The sequence below is a fragment of the Athene cunicularia genome (assembly GCF_003259725.1).
Source record: "Athene cunicularia isolate RWA chromosome 7 unlocalized genomic scaffold, athCun1 chr7_part1, whole genome shotgun sequence".
Taxonomy (NCBI): domain Eukaryota; kingdom Metazoa; phylum Chordata; class Aves; order Strigiformes; family Strigidae; genus Athene; species Athene cunicularia.
Genome location: NW_020799107.1, coordinates 6,634,817 through 6,648,535, shown reverse-complemented (window position 1 = coordinate 6,648,535; position 13,719 = coordinate 6,634,817). Strand labels below are relative to the sequence as shown.

The following is a 13,719-nucleotide window of genomic DNA, read 5'->3' as shown; positions in this document are numbered from 1 at the left end:
GTGCTCATGCTGGATAGAGCTGATGCAAATCCATCCTCTCTCAGACTATTCAGATTTGCTGTGCTAAAAGCTCACGGATCTTTGAGAGCTCCAAGGCTACAGCACATATTATCTGAGTGCCTCTGTAGCCTCCTAGGTATGCTGCCTGGCAAGTTGTGCGGAGACAGACCATGCCCTGCTCCTTGAGGTGTGTGATAGCCTGCTCCCCCATCGAGGTTTAAGGTTGTGCTTGCCACAAATGCGGCCCAATCTCTATGACCAGGTTTTGCCAGTACCACAGTGTGTGAGGGAGAAAACAAAATCACTGTGTTTAGGCAGTAGGAGCAGTGCCAGCAGTGCTCTGCTGCACACAGCTCTGCTGACAGAAGAGCACTTTCCCCTGCTTGGCTAACGTTGTTTGACATAGGTGGTGTTGCCCTGCCAACAGAAAGACTCTTCCTTCTAGAGCAGACTTCATCCCACCAGGAGTTCTCCCATCTCTCCCCTTGTGGCCATATTGGCATTGCTGTTTGCAGAGGCCTCCAACACAGATGGGCCCTGAGGACACTTTGACTAAATTTCAAAGCCAGGCTTTGACTTGTAACCAGGAGAATTAAGAAAAAAATGTGATTCTCAGCACAACCCAGCAGCTGGGGGTCACTGAGGGGCATTAAATACCACAAAATTCCCCATGAAACCACTAAAGCTAGCAATACCAAGTTTCTGCCCAAACTTCTGTGCTGTGTTGTGGTAAGGCAAAAAAAACCCCAGACCCTGCATTCTCCCTGCTGATGTCTGCCAATTTTTTGGACAAATTGCACCAGATAAACATGAAAGGTTTGGTACATTCATCAACAAAGAACAAAAAACCCCTCAAGAGGTGCGGAAAATAAAAGGAAGAAACAATTAACGATACACATGGAAACAGTAACACTTCCTCAGCTTCTTGGAGTTGATATTTCAGTGAAACGTTTCTTTCCTGATGTGTTCAATTTACCTTCTTTGACTGTATTCTCTCCGTGGCTGTTTGAGTGGTCCGGCAGATCAGAGACCAGCGTGTGATGAGAGTGTGAATGCCTAGCGCTCAGGCTCTCCATCTCCGTTGCTGTGTCAGAGCTCCCCCGCCTGGTAAACTTTCCTAGGGCGAAGACAAGAAGTGGGTATTTAGTTTACTCGTCTGAGAGGTCCTTGGAGGCAAGAGACAGCAGCTGAGGTTAGCAGTTGAAGTATTTGAGTTTGCAAAAGTGAAGGCCTTCCAGAGCCCTGTGCAGCAGAACTAAACGTAGTGGGATATCTCTCAGGTGTTCATCGACATAAAGACTGAATGTCCAAATGCTCTGCAAGGCTCTTCCCCATAGCACGTACAGACTTAGCTGACGCCCACATTGTCACCCACTAGCAGCTTCAGGAAAATAAGACTGGTCAGCACAGAAAGACTCCGGCCTTTGAGGCAGGTTATAGGAATTTGGTTTCTTCTCCCCTTGTCCAAAAGAAATAGGTATATTAGGATGGGGAGTGCTAAAGCAAAGGAAATCTTCAGGAATACAATAAATTACAAATCAAAAGAACCTACTGAGAGAGGGGGATTGTCTCTGAAGTAGGCAAGTTCTGTTGACCATCAGATCTGAAATACACGATTTCACTGAGATATCAGAAAGAACTGTAGGTTAAACCAGGACAAGAATATGAAGACCCTAAGATCAAAATTTAACAAACATCTTGAGCTACTGAAAACATGGAAAGGAGGATTTGGATACTAAGTTTATTATTCTTGAACAAATCTGTAGGTGCTTGTATATTAACCACTGACAAAACACATATGAATCTTTAAGAATTCACTTGGCTCACTGTCCAGTGTCCCAAAGAGGGACATGTTCACAATGGAGAGCTTGACCAAAATTATGCCATCTAAGCCAGTGAAAATGAGAAGGCTTTGGCATGGCCTTAGGAAATAATTTTGCTGCCTGTCATTTCCAAGAAAGGGTGCCAGGATGAAAATCTATGACACTAGGAATAAGTTTGTGAAACAGAAAAAATGTCTAGACACTGTTCAGTGAACTTGAAAGCTTGAAGGAGGCAATATTTAGATTTAAAGTGTATCTTTGCAATGTCAAGACAGTGTAAGACTCACTGTCTGAGACAATATCCTATTTATTTTGTACCCAACATTCACTTGAGGAAGACTGAATATTTTCTGCCATACTCCTAAAAACCATATTGGTGCCTCCAGAGATTTCTCTTCAAAAGAAGAGGACGCAACTCTTCTTGAATCTATTTTAAGCTGCAGTTGTGCAATGTTTGCTACCACTCAGGGAAAGTGTATTCAAGTGGAATAGACATCACTACAGGTTGCTACAGTAGCTATTATTCCAGTAAAGATGGTAGTTTTCAGAGAAAAAAGTAAACTAAAGCATAAGTCATTCAAGGTCTGCTGTCAGCACAGTTGCCACTTCTCCAGTCAGGAGTGTAGCACTGCAAACAGAGCCAAGGACATAAGGTGGCAATAGGATGGAATAAGAAATAAAGAGCTTCTGTTGTTCTCTGTATGTTCAGGACAGGAATGCCACAGAACCTGGGGCTGAGATAACAACATCTCACCTAATATGGTGGTTTGCCATCCTCCTCTCTCAATGCCACGCCGGTCCTCTCCAATTCCAGAGAAACTGCCAAAGGAGAAAGTGCTGCGGGTGGGTGAGACATCCAAATGATCCTCATGGAGGAGGAAGGGCACCCCCATTCTGCGTTGCCGCTTCTTCCCAGTATGGTGGAAAGGAATTGACCCTTTGCGCTCACGCTCCCTGTCCTCTTTGCGGCTCTTAAACTGCAGGAGGAAGAGGAGCAGATATGAAGCAGGCTGAGGCTCTAAGGCATGACAAATTACCACTTGAGGGAAAAAGATAACACAGATGTGTGGCCCAAGTATAACCTTCCATTCTGAGCTTTTTTACCCTGATAACAACTATCTCCATACTAGGACTTAAAGGAACTCAGTCTTGCCCTAGGCTGGGATGGATGTCCTTGTATAATTTCATGACATTCTCAGACCATGAGCTAGATCCATAGAATTCACAAAACTCTTCTAAGTATCTCGGATGGTTGCAAACCCAGACCTTCATGAGGTTGGAGGTCACTTAGCTGGAACTACTGTGACCACCAGCACTTTAAAAATCAGCACTTTTTGAGTACCCTCTCCTCATGCAGTTTCAGCAGGACAGTTATTTGAATAAAGATTTCAGTATCGTGTTTGGAATGTGCATATATAAACGTATGTAATAACTTGCAGAATCTTTTCCAATGAAAAGAGATGTCAGTCTCACATATGGCACGAATATATAGTCCAAGCAGACCTTCAGCTGCTATTTAGCAGGACACTGAGGTGCTGAATCACAGGTAAATTAAATACAATTCTCTTCCACTCACCTTTTTGAAGATGTTCATTCCCAGGTCTGTAGAGAGATCTGGAACTGCTGGTCTACGCAAGTTGGTCAGTGAAACTTTGGAAAATGCCTCTGTGCTTAGTGATTTTTCTTCCTCATTACATTTCATTGTAAGATCCTGCAGCTCCCAAAAGAAGACAATAAGCACAAGGAGAAATAGAGGATAATCAGCTTAAAAAAAAAAAAAAAAAAGAGCTACTTTCAAGAGCTGTCATAGGAGCACTGTAGAGGAAAAGGACCTTCAGTTCATTACATAAAACACTATTCACACCTTTAAAGAAAAAAAAATGAACAGACAAAAATTAGAAACTCTCAGAATTATTAACCTTGCTTAATAAGATTCCTGTCACCACAGAAAAGTGCTGCCACAGAAGGCCTCAGGTGTCGTTGTCAGTGTGGTCTAGTGGCATGGAAGACCATGTTCTACTCTACTCTGATTCTGATCCCAGGTATGACTCTGGGTAGCTGATGATCTTGAGGCCTTGGTTTACATTTATGAGCAATCACAATGGCTACCTATTTGGAAGCGATTTTTTTAAGATATAAGCGATCTTACAATCTAAGATCTAAGAGAATATGCCCTTAATAACATATGGAACTGAAGTGCAATAAGCAGCACTGACCCTTCAAGAGACTTGTTTTGTAAAAAATGCATTTACTCACTAAAGAAATCTAAAGACTTCTACATCAGTAAGCATCCTTCACTTGTAATAACAGTACTCCAGGATCTGTCCATCATAGTTCATATTTGTGAAAGCCCCTACAGCTTTCCACGACAGTGAAAACCTTGAGACTAATTTACTGTATTTTCAGTAGAGGGCACTCTACTCCCCTTCTGCCCTGAGCAAAACGCACTACAGCTGCCTACTGTAAAGAAAGGCTTTGCTACAAAAGGTGGCATAAGCTCAGCTCCTGGCCATCTGTTCTCATTAAAGATCTGACGCCACTTTTCATTAGATGTTTGTGCAGCTGACCTGACCAAATTCCCTCAGGATAATTTTCTTCTGCCTAAATATCAGCTTGTTTCCAATAGAGATGTTATTTTTCCTTGCTCTCCCACCAAAAAGGTTCTGTTAAACAACTGTGCCGTGTTAAAATACCTCTTTACTTTCAGTCCAGAGATAGCCATATGCCAACGATAGATGAAGCAACTCCTATGGTATAGGAGGTTTAGATTCTGCCTAGGCAGACTGCATACTGCGGAGCTAGCCAGCTCTGCAATACACAAGTGTGTGCTTTTACGGATATGAAGGTCCGGCAGAAGCCAGGGACAGTCTGTGCAGCTGAAGCCTTAAGCACCAGATAGAGTGTTTGCAGTACTGGGCTACTGGGGAACATACATTCTTCAGAGACTTTTCAGGCTAATCAAAGACTACCCTTGAATCCTTCCTATCAATTTTATCACCACAAGAATGAAGGAGACACACAACAGAAAAATTCTTCTCCACAGTTGTTTTCAGTTAAGGTCTGCTCTTCAACCTTTTTTGCATATATGACTAGAGTTTCAGGGAAGGAGTCATATGTAAAATCCAAAGACAGCAAATCAGGATTCAGCCCTAGGTGCTCTCAAAAGCGAGCCCAGCAAGTACTCCATATGGCTTGGTTCTTAGCTTCTGCAGCTCTCCGGCCTCTTCTGGCTGGAACCCATCGGATGAATTTATTTAAAATTCATTATCTTTGTACATTAGTTACTAAATCAGTATTTTATTAGGTGGCTTACAGTCACCAGAAGGTCAGAGGAAGGATCAGGGCCTACTGTGATACAAGCTGTACAAACACACAGAAGGACACAGTCCCAGTTCTGAAATCTGCTTGGGGTAGGTATCAAGCAAACAACACTAGAAGAGCAAATTGCAGAATCACCTTAAATCTACAGTGTAGTATATGATGGATTTTAAGGAATCAAGCTAGCACTCCTGTTGAAGACTGATTAAAAATGTGGCTATTCTGTGCAGTAGACTTTGTGGCAATTACAATATGTGTAAGATGGAAAAGAAAGCAAAATTGTTCAGGGGCTGCTACTCTGGATTTTGTTGTTTCTGGTTTGTATTGCCTTCCTTCTGCATGACCGAATGGCTACCAGCTCATTAGTACTTCTCTCAGCTCTCAAGATATTACACTTGAGACTCTTGGCTTTATATTAGCATTGCAGTGAGCACTACAGCTGCATTGGTATTATGCTTAATTTAAGCTTTGGCTCTTTGCCCCTGCAATGTTAGGGCAAGACTGTAGAGGTCTGTGAGCCTCTGAAGGTTTCATTTCCTAGACCTGTCCTTATCCTGAATTCACAGCATACAGGTGCAATGCAGGTTTCCTTTATCACGCCTTGCCAGGTCTGAAATATGTTTAGACTAAAGTCACTTTCTAGAGGAAGCCAGTATTTATTTTATTCACACTCCATCCAGTGCCCTTTTTCCTATGCAACAAGGAGTGCTGGCATACTGCACTCATCTTTTTCTACTTTGCTGTTTAGATTACTAGGTAATACATGGAGGATGTTTCTCAGGTTCTCTCGATCCCAACTGCTTTAGTCCAAGCTTATATTTGAAATGCGATTTCAGGGACACAGAAATGAACAAGAAGCATGAGAGTTTTGATGAAGCTTAGGGAGATGAATGAAGATACCCTGATGAACTGCAGAACAATAGAAAGAATGTGGATTTGCCAGAAGAATCTACTGGTCTCTGATGTGCTTTGCAGGCAGCTGTTTTTGTCTTCAGTTTTTGCCTGCCACTTTAAATCTATCCTGCTGAAACACAGTGATGATATTTTTCAGAAGCTGTTGATCAACCTTTGAGAAGAAATTACGATATTGTATTAGGAATTTAAAATCTAGACCAAAAAAGCAGGCTTCAGACATATCCCTGTGTCAGATACGTCTCAGTATACAACCCTTTGTGTTGATAGAAATGACAAATCCTAGCCTTCTGGAGGTGTCATTCTCTCCCCTGAGAGTGATGAGATTCTAAATTTAAGAACAGCAGTTAAGTCCCTACAGCTGGCTGGGATGAAACAGAGCCTAGGTGTCTCTGTGCATTGCACGGATTTCAGTCCTCAGCTGTAAAGAATGGGGGCATGAGCTGAAACTTTTGCTGCATGGAAGACCATTTCACCTCCTCCATCACAGCTGTTCTGCATAACAAATTGGAAACCTTTTTAAACAGGATTCCAATTTGATGAAGCACAGTAAAAATACACAAGACTGACACAGAGGTTACCAAAAGCAATCAAACCTAGCCCTGGAGGGAAGAATGCCCTGGACAGAGTCCTCACATTAACAGCTAGAAAGTACCCAGTGGAATTGCCAAATGGTTTTAACAGAAAAATGTTAGTGAAGAGCAACCGAGTAAAGGAATCTTCTGCAAGAGAAATGGCCTGGAAAAGTAAGAAATAGCCAGGTATGTGAAAGGAGGGAAGTGTTTCACAGTATGTAGAGAAGAACCAGCACAACACTAGTGCAAACAGTGCCTATGGAAGATATTTCATGCTGCCACTGTGCTGAGAGCCACTGACTGCACCCCCTGTTGCATTAGCAGTTGAACTTGCTAATGTGCAAAATAACCAAGTAGTTATGAGCAAGGGCAAAGGGACAGTATATGCATGGAAACAGTGAACCACATGAACAGCAATATCTTCCAATTCTCTCTCCAGGAGATGATATTAAGGAGGATTTTCTGTACACGCCAGCAATCCTATAAAATCCCCATGCAAATGTAGATTAAGTCGAATAGTCATTCATATCACCTGGCCTTTATGGAGCTATGTCAAGCTTTTACAGGGATGAAACAGGCAATATTTTATAGAAACGACACTAAAGTATAACAAGGTTTAAACAATACTGCTGCTGCTGAGCCCTTAAAACCACAAGTAGTGGCAGCCCTCAAAAATCACAAGAATGACTATAAAATCGTGAGATTTAAAAATAACAGTATTAATATTTACATTGTTTATGCTTGTCTTCTGGCTTATGAGCATCTGGGTTGTACAGGGCAAAAGATATTTCACCTTCTCCGTTATAAAATGACAGGTCAAATACTGCCACAGCTCCACAATACTGAAAGCAAGGATTTTAAGAAAAAAACACCGAATTTCTGAGACTTCTGACTCAAAAAACCCCCATTTGACAGCGACATTAGCAGAAGATAGAGCCTTTTACTTGAGGCGCGTCATAAAATTGGATTGCAAAAATAGAATCTGTATTAAATGTTGTTAAGCAGTTCCATCAACTCAGTAAATCAGAATTTGCTGTTAAAAGCCCACATGACAGGAAAAGAGTGCATAACCTAAAAGTAGCACAAATCAACAAAAGAGATTAACTGCAACTGCAGCAGTATCCCCTTCATATCCCTGGAACAACAGTGAGCTACCCAAAAGAAAAAAAACATTTAAGCTCTAACACAAAGATCTTTACTGCACCAAGGTCAGGGGTCTGGGGTTCCTTTTCCAGCAAAACAGGGAGCAAGTCTTGACACCAGTTTGGCCAGTTTGTCTACTGAGGTTTTGTTGGCAAACATAAAGGTAAAAATTCTGCAATAAGAATAACAGCATGAGAAGAGGTAACAACATGGCAGGCTTTTGCTCACTGCCACTGTTGGCAAAGTCTATTCCAATACTTTAACCCAAGTGTTTGCCTGGTGTGTGCAGTGCTGTACCAAGTGCAATTCCTTTTCTCCCTTTTGAGGGTTTACACTGAGGGGTTACACCAAAGAAGCTCAGCGAGTCCTGAGCCTTGCACTCTAACGCAAAGGCAACCTCACTTGTTATGACAACTACATTAGTATATTCTCACATTAAAAACTAATGTTATCAAAGTTCACCCTAGGTTAATTATTCCAAATCAATCCTCAAGCTTTCAGCAGTCACCAGCTCTGACTCTCTGCATCAGATTCTGCCTTCAAACCCCTCATTGTTCTCAGGGTCTCTTTCTGAATCTGACCTCCAGGCAGTCTAACCAATACCAAAGCTGTGCTTTTCACTAGTTGCCCAGCCATCACTTCCCAGCATCACCACAACACTTTCTATTTTTTTATTGATGGCAACTGCTTACCTGAGTTTTGTGGGTATTCACCAGAGAGGGTGCAGCAGCCACCATGGAGCTGCTGCGAGGTCTTGGTAAAGGGGTGATCTCTGGCTCAGGTGGTTTCTCTGGCTTTTCCTGTAGCATATGCCTCAGCCTCTGCAGGTAGTACATTAGTGACCACTGTGTGCCCTCCTCGGACCAGTGTGGCTGCAGCAGGCAGCGCAGCACTGCCACATCAAAGTATGTGGCATAGCGAGACTTCTGGCATGGTGGGATCACCAAAGACACCCTGTTTCAGAAAGCAGGAGTAGAAATATTAGTCACCAGGCTCTTTAGCCCTTCTTAGATACTCAGCTCTCTGAATAAAGAACCACTCAGCGATGATCTATGGGTTTCTATGTTCAACTTTTCTTAAGCAGTCACTCTTGATACCACGTTTTCTCTGATAGCTGGAAACCAGTTCTGTCCTAGCATACATGCTGGTCTGACTGAAGAGCTCTACTAAGAGGTCTAAAATTTAGCTACGTATCAAGAGCTGTAAGCCATCCGCATTCTCCTGCCATCTGCAGAAATCACCAGGATGTGCATGCAGCTGTGCCTGCTTGAGCTTGCAGGGACATTTGCCACCGACCTTTTGAGACTAAGGCCCCGAGGAAAGCATTACTGAAGGCTCATAAGTGGGTATTTAGCTTTCAGCTCCCTAGAGTACTCAAGTACATGCTTTGTTAAATGTTTTCTTGGATAGGGTTTCTTTCTTAAACTGTGGTCTAAAGATAAACCTCCAGCACCTGCATTAACTGAAAAATGTGTTCAGCTGGAAAAAAGTCAACCCTTGAGAATCTGCTGTTCAGATACTAGTAATACATATTTACGAATGGTTCACATTTGTACACATCAGGCCTTTAGGAGGAGCAAGCAGGGCAGCTAAATTAGTTAACCCTTTAAGCCAATTAAATGGATTCTTATACAAGTAAAAGTTACTGTTATGGACACTTTGCCAAGGTGTGTTAGAGAAAAGGACCATTTTCAGCCTTAATCATACTTTTCTTGCCTTCCAGGTGATGTCATTTCCTTATGGGTTTTAGTAAGGAATTTCCTAAGTATTGTAGAAGTTAGTGCATGGAAAAGCAAGATGTCTGTAGTAAGCCTCAGAAACGAGACTCCAGAGATTTCAAAGGGATCATACCTGTTTTCAGAACCAAACTTACTGCAATAAAATGCCCCAACTTTTTTCTTATTTATTTTGTATACCACTTGTCTCCCAGCAGAGCACAACTGGCCTCATCTATCCTCTGTACAGTCACTATCTGTTAGGAGAAAATCTGTCAGAAAAGCAGCAGTGAAAGGGAGTGGGAGGAAGGACAATCACATGGCAAAAGGAGATGCGAAATACTGGGGGTGGGGCAGGAACTCTGTAGATCTATTTTTTTTTGCCTGTCCAAGTACACGACTCGAATTCAGCTAGAAACACACCTCTGTGAACTGAGCACTACTGTGATTTTTGGATTCTATAAAAATCAACATCACTTTCATTAATTGTATTCTCAGGTATCTGGGAATCATCACAAGAATATCAGGTTTTGTTTTGGTTTTTTTAAAGACATTTATTTTATCAACTCTTCTAAACAACATGCAAACAGCATTGGCAGGACACCCCCATCTTCAGCTTGGTACCACCACATTCTGAACAGAGGCATCCAAGGCCACAGTCCAGCAAAGCAACAGGGAACAAGCAGCAAGCAATACTGACCAGTGGAACCTCTAAGTGCTTAAAGTGAAGTGCATGCTTAAAGTGCTTTGCTGGATCGCTGCCCAGTGCCACAAAGCTGCCCTGTGCATCCAAGGCAGATATAGGACTGGCACAGGAGAAAGAACTGTGCGGTGAACGTTGACACCACTTGGAATCACATGAACCCTGCTCTGTATTACACGCTTGGAAATGGGGCCAGGTGGTAAGGCTGGGCTTGGAGCAGTGCATGCATCTAGAACTCAAGCCTGCAGGAGCTGGTGTGCTGCCAGCCCCACAGGCCAACATTGTAGGCACTTGGCGACTGCAGACCAGCCCGTCTGTGTCTGCATATGTCACTATATGCAATCTATAGATTCAAAGCTTCTCCCCTAGTGCTGTATACAAGGTAAAAATCTCACAAGTTTGACGACTTTAAAATGAGCTGTTACAAAAACCCCAAAAACTGAATTAGGAAGGAGAAAACAATGATAAATGGAAATATGCTATAAAGTTTTCCCCATAAACATGGTACAAAAGCTGTTTTTGTCACAGTCAAGATTGTGTCACATAGATGCATCCTGTAAAAAAAACCATAGAGAGCTGAGATATTCAAAGCATCACAGGAAAGGAAATAAAGCCCATTACATCAGTAGGAAAAAAAAAAAAAAAAAAAAAAAAAAAAAAAAAAAAAAAAAAAAGGATGATGTGTTGCTCCCTGGTCACTTTGCAGGACCCAATCAGTGTCTGAGTCTAAACAGGTTTTCATGCTCTCCTGTTTGTGGCACAGGCAAACCTGAGGCGCAACACAGCCTGGAGCAAGGCATGTTCTCCTTATGAAACATTTGTCACTAAAGTCCTTCCTGAAAAGTCTATTTCCCAGGCAGTGTGTTCAAGACAGCAGCTGGATAAAGGGCTGTGGCTTTATTTGCTTCAGTGCTAAACTGCATCATCTGTAAATGAAGAATTTCACTGAGTGGAGCAGGGATAATTAGCCAGAATCGGAGGAACAAGCCATTTGCTCAAGAAGTGTCTGAGGAACCAGAAATTAAACTCTATACTTCATTTAGAAGGAAATCTAGTGTTCATATAATCAGCTCTCAGTTGCCTGTGACTGCAGGGAGCGTGGAAAGGCAGCCTTCCTTCAACCCCGGGCCAAGGACAAAGGAATACTGCGGCTGTTGGTAAGTAGAGTAAACAACATTTGTTCCCCAGTTGTCTGTTGCTTGGCAACCAAAGCTCCCTGTACAGTTTTAAATGATCAATGAGTCCTGCAAATGAGGAGACATAATGATGCTCTCTTCAAAGCCTGTCTGAAGCTTCATCCCCATAGCAACCACCAGACCCAGCTTGACAAATTGATCACCTGATTCTGTCTTCTTAAAAGGCTGCTTATTTTTTATGGCTGTGCACTCTCTGAGCAGTAGTGTTGACACACAGAAAGGCAGTTCTGTCCCCAACTTCAGTTATACTGGATCACATTAATACAAATTAAATAACGACCCAGAACTGACAGCAGGTCTGATATAAAATCCCAAGGGAAGCCTCCTGATGTGATCAGAGCCTTAGAGAATAGCTTTGCCCTTTCCACCAGTGAAAGGGTGCACCAAATCTTTTTGATAAATCAGAGCCATCCCGAGATTATATCCACAAACCCACTCCATCCCACATTTCTTCTGTCACTGTAACCAAGCAATTTCTTTAAACACTGAAGTGTTTTGGATATGACATTTCCCAAAAGAGATAAGCAACAGGACCAAAATTTTCAGGAGGTGTTTGAGTGACACTCCTAAATCCGTAGAGACCTAAAAATATAGCTAAGGCTTCCCTCCCTCACCACCCCCTGAATTCACTCACCAGCTTCATTTACTTTATGGCACTACCCAGTGTCCAGCACCACTGAAAATCTGGTTCTATCTTTACCCGCCTGAATCTAGATTAAAAGAAGCTAATTTATCAGTGCCATGCCGGAAAACCATGGCCTGAGCTCCACAAGGCAACCTGGGAATATGTTTGCGTGACTGCGTTGCTTTCTTAGTTTGCTCCTTTGGGCCAGTAGTCTAAACCAAGCTAAGCAGCAGGATGCAGAGCAGGCCTAATGATGGCAGTGGAGAGAGGCTTGCAAAAATCCTTTGCTAAAGGGAAATTAAATTTGATCAGAATGAAGCCAGAAAAGATACCAGTTGCCTGAGGCTGAATTCAGCTAAGGTGGGTTGGACCCACAAGTTATTTGTTAATGTCTTTAATTATAAGAAATTAACATATTAGAAAAGACCAAAGAAACTGTCCCAACAGGCCAGCTACAGATTTCTTCAGTGAAAGTGGCATTGAATATCAAGTGTCACTGCCTTGTTCATCACATAGAACTGAGATTTGTCGAATTAAGAATTGGAGATAAACATCCAGCACCCTTGGTGTGTACAGACAACAGCAGATTCAAGACAAAGGACTTCTGTGACCTCCACCATCAAGTCACACCAGACTAACTTTCTGCTGAAGGGGTTTGTACCTGGGATGTGCAGTGCCTCTCTCCTGAGAGGTTTGGGAGGATACGCTTCCATCCAAGGAATTTCCACGATGACACGCTGAAACACTGGCCTTTGGAGGTACAGAATCTGGCTGGGTTGTCTCACAGACCACCTGTAGCCCCTTTGGATAGTTTTAATAAAAGGAAATAGGTATATAAACATATTTGTCTCTCCCATATTAGTTTCCCTGATGCAATTTCTGCTTAGACATGACTATTACTTACACCATAATACCATGGTAATACCATGGAGAAACTGATCAAGCCTGGGGCTTCTCAGTACCAGGCATTGTACAGGGAAAGGGTAAGACAGGGCTCTTGCCCAAGGAAATGCATAAGATAAGGCTTCCATCCTATAAAACAGGGTAAGGCCAAGTTGATCCTGACAGTTATACTCAATACCCTTTGGTCCCACTGCAGACAAGGTTGGAAGCCTTTGGGAGAACTGTGAAGAACTGTAATTTCTGGAGATGGAATACTTTAGGATGGCAACTGCACCTGTTTCAATATTAATTTCCCCCCTTCCTCAGCTCCTTATTCAAGCCTGTCTAATGTTAACATAGAACTTACTTCAGTATGTCCACTGTCCAGATTAGGGGATTCACAAGTCACACTCTGATTGTTCGTGGGAGAACTTCTCTTAGCTGAGAAAAGAAGTCATAGGACACGTTTCAGGAATCATCTCTAATATTAAAATGTACCACTGAAAGGGTAAACCAGAAAACAAAAAACAAGCCCAAAGCAGCATCTCTCTGCTGCAGACTTCCTAGGCATTAACCACAGCCATAAAAAGAAAAAAGGACTGCTTTCATTTTTGCACAATTCTTTCAATTGTGTTGTCAACAACATTGTCTACTGAAAATCACTACTTCTTTAAAATTCAGTTTGAATATAAATGTTATCCTAAATCCATTTGGCATTAAACTGTGTTCTCCTGTGCATACTAGTGTCTTTTATTTTGGAGCTTTTTCTCCCCTCTTTTTTTCACATATATTCAGCTCCTTTTCTAGGTTACATCTGTCAGAATGTA

The 13,719-nt window shown here is 42.3% G+C and overlaps 1 protein-coding gene across 5 annotated transcripts in view; it reads right to left on the bottom strand.

Annotated features, from left to right (window-relative positions):
• Positions 1 to 13,719, bottom strand: part of UNC80 (unc-80 homolog, NALCN channel complex subunit) — a 133,126-nt gene that overhangs the window by 105,915 nt on the left and 13,492 nt on the right. For all 5 annotated transcript variants that reach the window (XM_026853077.1, XM_026853078.1, XM_026853080.1 and 2 more), the window contains exons 6-11: positions 13,260 to 13,333; positions 12,672 to 12,811; positions 8,464 to 8,725; positions 3,400 to 3,534; positions 2,578 to 2,800; positions 977 to 1,117 (exon numbers count right to left, since the gene is read on the bottom strand). In XM_026853077.1, the coding sequence (XP_026708878.1) occupies positions 977 to 1,117; positions 2,578 to 2,800; positions 3,400 to 3,534; positions 8,464 to 8,725; positions 12,672 to 12,811; positions 13,260 to 13,333 (975 nt within the window). The remainder of the gene's footprint in view (positions 1 to 976; positions 1,118 to 2,577; positions 2,801 to 3,399; positions 3,535 to 8,463; positions 8,726 to 12,671; positions 12,812 to 13,259; positions 13,334 to 13,719) is intronic.